Genomic DNA, 5,785 nt, shown 5'->3' on the forward strand with positions numbered 1-5,785 from the left:
CTAAGAGTGTCATATAATGTCTACAAGGCTGTGTATTTGGTGGCCCATGCTTTACAAGATATGAGTAACTGCATAGACAGACAAGGGCCTTTACCTAATGGCACCTGTGCAGACCCAAAAAATTTTAAACCTTGGCAGGTGAGAGTAATTGTTGCTATGTAAAACATGCAAAAACAAGATTAAGATGTCAAGTGTTCCAAAGTGTTTAGATAACCTGTTTCCCTTGCTTCCTCAGCTACTTCACTACATGAAGCGTGCCAATTTTTCTGCACTGGGGGAGAAAGTAATCTTTGATCAAAATGGTGACCCCATTGCTTATTATGATCTCATGAACTGGCAAAGGATGCCTGATGGGTCACTAAATCTGGTAAAAGTAGGTTTCTATGACGCCTCCTCGCCCGCAGGACGCAGCCTGGTCATTAATGACTCAGTGATTCAGTGGCCTGTTGAGAAAGAGGTGTGTTCTCTACAAACAGGCTTGAGACCTGTTTCACCTCTTAGGCTGTTGTATGTACTGTTGGTCAACACATCAGCTAATATGTTGTTATTATTGTCTAATATAATTTATTGTTAAACAAACATAACATTTAAAACATAAACCCCAGTTATTAGTTGGTTTTATGTTGTATATCAATATTGATTGGGATTACAACTTGGAGCTAAGTATAACTATGATGTTATTGTAATTAGATGTTTTTTGTACCTGAAGGGATCACACCTTTCAGTCTGTATCTGACATATTGTCTGCAGAGATCATTGTTGCATAACAAAGCAGAGATTTTTACAGTATTGTTAAACTCCCTCATCATCCTTTTAATTAGGTATTCAACAAATGGGTAAATCACAAAATTGGATTCAGTTTTAGTTGAAACACAGCTTTTATACACTACCGGTCAAAAGTTTGGGGTCACTTACAAATTTCAATTTCACTCCATTATAGACAGGATACCAGCTGATCTGAGTGGGTGGCTGATTTTTAATGCAATATCTACATTTCCCATTATCAGCAACCATTCATCCAATGTTCCAAATGCTCATTTTGTTTACTAATCTGATATTATTTTAAAAAACTAACTAAGAAAACATTAAACAACCCTTTTTCAATTATGTAAGCACATAATGTAATCTGGAAACTGCTGCCCTGGTTAAAAAAAACAAGGCAACTGATCTCAGCTAGGATTCTGTCTATAATGGAGTCCAATGGAAATTTGTGAGTGACCCCAAACTTTTGACCGGTAGTGTAGATCACACTGGACTTTTAGCTTTTAGTTTGCATCTGAAATATATATTTCATAACAAAGCAATGACACTGTCTAATGTGAATTAAAATCAGATTCTTTCTGAGTGGCTGAACTTTGCCTCTCAGGCTTCCCGGTCTGTATGCAGCAACAGTTGTCCTCCAGGTTCCCGCATCGCAAGGAGAAAGGGGGAACCAATCTGCTGTTTTGACTGTGTCCCCTGTACTGAGGGAGAAGTTAGTAACACGACTGGTGTGTTGTTTTGTGGCTTTAATCCCTCCTTCTCTAGATTTGCTTATATCTAAGTGTGGATTTTCTAAAATTAAGATTTCTTTCCCCATCTCCAGATTCTTTAGAGTGCTCACGTTGCTCAGAGAACACGTGGCCCAATGAAGACAGAGATCTCTGCATCCCAAAGACTATTGAGTACCTGTCTTACAATGAGTTAATGGGTATTATTCTGTGTGTTGTATCTGTCCTCGGAGCTTGCATTTCTCTTTCCATCCTTGCTATATTCTTCACATACAAAGACACACCACTAATCCGGGCCAACAACATGGAATTGAGCTTCCTTCTCTTGGTGTTTCTTGCTGTCTGCTTCCTTGTTGGCCTGCTGTTCATTGGTGAGCCTACAGACTGGCTTTGCCATATCAGGTACCCAGCATTTGGAATCAGTTTTGCCCTATGCATTTCGTGCCTCCTGGCCAAGACAGTTGTGGTCCTAATGGCTTTCAGGTCCACACTGCCAGGAAGTAATGTCATGAAGTGGTTTGGACCCAACCAGCAGAGATCAAGTGTACTTCTAGGAACAGCTGTTCAGGTAGTAACACTTTCCACAATCAACTCTATACATATCTTTTCAGCTGTGTTGATTTAAAATGAACATCCTGTTTTTCCCTCCGCTCAGGTAATAATCTGTGTTATTTGGCTGCTCACCAGTCCACCTCATGCCAACAACAACACAGATCACACTGCTACCATCATCATTGAGTGTGTTACTGGTTCCGAGGTTGGCTTCTGGTGTGTTCTTGGATACATCGGCATCTTGGCTTGCATCTGCTTCCTAATGGCATTTTTGGCTCGGAAGCTGCCTGATAATTTCAATGAGGCCACGTTCATCACCTTCAGCATGCTGATATTCTTCGCAGTGTGGATTACTTTTATTCCAGTTTATTTGAGCACAGCAGGGAAATATACAGTGGCTGTCCATATTTTTGCTATTTTAGCCTCCGCTTATGGTCTCCTGTTTTGCATTTTTGCTCCAAAGTGCTATGTCATAATTCTGAAACCGGAAAAAAACAGCAAGAAAAACATGATTCAAAAATAAAAATCATAGAGTGTTGCTGAAAAATTTAAATAAAAAGAAAGCAATTGCAATCAAACATATCTGTGTTGTCACATGAAGTATTAAAGATTCATGTTGTAAATCCAATAAAGCAAAACTTTTTTGAACTACTGTTGCCTCAACGCTAGCAAACACATGAACACATGCACACTTAATGCATCTTGTAATCAGTGATGTTTCTTGGGGTCATCAAGTGTTTTGGGTCTTGCAACAATCAGAATATCTTGACAAGTTACCTATTCGGGATTAATCAAGCCATGCCAGACAGCACTGGTTTATCCACGGCTCTCCTTTTTTAATCCACAGCCACCTAGAAGACAGTGTAACTGCTTCTGTGATAAGTGTGAAAATTGATAGCCATTTGCTGATCCCTGTGGGACTGGCCAGCAATCCTTCAACACCCCACCTTGATGTGCTTGCACCTCGCTTGCCTCCCGTTGCTGTGGCGTTTCTCCATCAGCTCGGCATACCACTTCCCCTTGTTGGACTCCTCAAGCTCTACTGATTTATTTAGCAACTTGTGCTAAATTGTGGGCATAAAAGGTGCTACATAAAAAAAGTTAATTAATACATGACTTTCTTGGAGGATACTGGGAGAAGCACCATGTTGGCATCTCTACTTGATCCGTCACCGATACACTGTGAAAAAGACATGTCTCAGGAGACAACACAGGGTCATAAACGTCAAACAAACAGTAGAGGCACAGGATAGGCCCCAAAACACAATGGCTTTGCCAAACCTTCCCCACTACTACTGGGCCTGCAACATTAGAAGACTTCCGCTCTGGAACACAGATAAAATGCTGAGCAATCAGCCTCAGTGGGCCAATACAGTAACTTCCTCCTCGCATCTCTCGATTTGGTCGGTGGTCTGCTTCCATTTGCCACTTCCAATTATGCAATTTTCTTCAAATGCAGTCTAGGAGACAGTTTGGACTACATACTTAATCAGCGTTGGCTACAGTCCTTCATAACCATAAATTTCTTATTTCTTGGTCAGACCCAGCTTTCCAGATCTGGTCAAACAAGGAAATGCTAACAATCAACGACCTCTTTGCTAATGGAGTCTATTCTTTTTCAGATTTATCAGCACAGTTTAACCTTCCAAATAGCCATCTGTTCCACTGCATTTAAATTCAACACTATTTACAATCTCAATCGCCTAATTCTTAGATGACATACGTGGTCTATTTGATGATGTAGACCAGTATTAACACAGTATACAGGAATAGAATTATAAGCATACTAGGTTGGCTGAATAGTGCAAAAGAACGTAAACAGAATGTGATGGCTGTACAGGTGAACATGTGCATAGTGCAAATATGCAATGAGGCGTGACAGAGATAATGGAATGCATGGGGTGCAAAAACTGCATGATTTATGTGGAACAGTTAACAGTTAGCACATGCAGTGATCCTTATTAATAAATAATTATTGAACCACGTGAGGCAGTCATGAGAGATCCAAATGTTGTTGAGTCTGTTGATAAGAAGACAATGTTCTTTTGGATCAATTATTTAATTTTTTTACTTTTAATATTCAGAAAACATTCACAAACAGTTACAGACAACTCACAGGGCCACAAAAACACAGAGACAAAAAATGGGAAGTAGGGATACCAAACAACACATGCTGAAACAGACACACACAGACAGACACAAAACAAGGAACCAGTCACATGCGTAAAAAAAAAGAAAAAGCTGCAAGACAAACTCACAACATGGACTTTACAGACTCAGCGATGCTGCACCACGTGTCGCAATTTCTTCCTGGGGCTCCACCTATGTGAGCCGTAGACAGTTCCATATACTGTATGTTACGTCCTAAAAAGAAAAGATTCATGGACAAACAAACAAGTCATGAGGTGGCTCCCAACGGGTTGCAATCATTCTCTTAGCAGCTGTAAGCCCAACACGGCACCTTTTTTAGCTTGAGAGAGCTGGAAGGCTGACAGTTCATTCAGCATCAATATATGTACGCTGAGCTTTATTTGGGCAGAAAGTGCACAAAGGGATGTTAATAATTTTCATAAATGGTATTGTAGTGAATATGCTGGTGGTCTGGATTGCTAGAAACTTCTTGAATGTTAGATCATATATCATGCCAGTCAAGAGCGACACTCAGTCCTGGGCAATTGCATGCCCATATCTTCTCAATAGGAAGGCCAGAGTGGCCAGATATCACTAAGAACTGATAGAGCCTGGATACCATACCACAGTTTTTAGGCTGCACAGTAAATAACTTCCAAATAGGATGGATGTGCAAAGGCCTCTCAAGGAAGAATACAATGGTTAACAGAGTCAAAGCAGGCCTTGGACAGATCGATTTAGAAGGCTGCACAGTAATGCTTTTTTTCGACAGCAGTTGTGATGTTGTTTATGACCTTGGAGGTCGCTGCAGTGCAGCCATGACCAGCACGGAAACCAGATTGCATAGCGGAAAGGATATGGTGGGATTCAAGATGGTTTGTAATCTGTTTATTGACAAAGCTTTTGAGGACTTTTGATGGACAGGCTAAAATGGATAGGGGTCTATAGCAGTTTGGGGGAGACTCCTTGTTTGAAGAGAGGGGTGACTGCGGTGGATTTTTAATCTTCAGGAATTTCTGAGGATGCTGGAGACAGGGTGAACAGGTTAGCAGATCATTTTAGGAAATTGTGGTCCAGATTGTCTAGCCCAGCTAATTTTTATGGGTCCAGATTTTGCAACTCCCTCAACACATCGTTATGTTAAAATTGGTACTTCTGTCTAACATTTGGGCTATTTTTTTGTAGCTGGATATATGTATCATTTGTTGGGTCTATATGAATGACGATACAGTTATTGATGAATCAAATTGTTATTGTTGTTCTTAGTATCATTTATGGGTGTTTAGGAACATTTTGAGGTAGCTTCATAACCCCTGAAATAGGCCAAACAACGTCCCTGACCCCACCCCAGTGACAACATGTGTTATGACACAGCTACCGTATCTGGGCAGTCCACTCTGAATTAGGTGCCCTAACTACCGTATAAAAAGCAGCTGCAATATTACATATCATACTGTGTATGTGAATGAAAAGGGAAGCTTGATTATTCAAGAGTTAATATTTTGCTTGAGCTTGCCTTTAAACCTTGACCAGCCATGGCAATGCTGGCTGCAAAGCTTCTTATGTTACTTTCTCTCTTTGGGGGCAAACCTAGCTCAGCTGCTGCTCTGGAT

At 40.6% G+C, this 5,785-nt stretch overlaps 1 protein-coding gene across 1 annotated transcript in view; it reads left to right on the plus strand.

Annotated features, from left to right (window-relative positions):
* Nucleotides 1–2,565, plus strand: part of LOC117942145 (extracellular calcium-sensing receptor-like) — a 4,691-nt gene extending 2,126 nt beyond the window's left edge. The window contains exons 5-9 of the mRNA XM_034867473.1: nt 28–138; nt 236–457; nt 1,367–1,490; nt 1,586–2,058; nt 2,146–2,565. Of these exons, the coding sequence (XP_034723364.1) occupies nt 28–138; nt 236–457; nt 1,367–1,490; nt 1,586–2,058; nt 2,146–2,565 (1,350 nt within the window). The remainder of the gene's footprint in view (nt 1–27; nt 139–235; nt 458–1,366; nt 1,491–1,585; nt 2,059–2,145) is intronic.
* The last annotated feature ends 3,220 nt before the right edge of the window (nt 2,566–5,785 follow it).

Source organism: Etheostoma cragini, chromosome 3, assembly GCF_013103735.1.
Source record: "Etheostoma cragini isolate CJK2018 chromosome 3, CSU_Ecrag_1.0, whole genome shotgun sequence".
NCBI lineage: Eukaryota > Metazoa > Chordata > Actinopteri > Perciformes > Percidae > Etheostoma > Etheostoma cragini.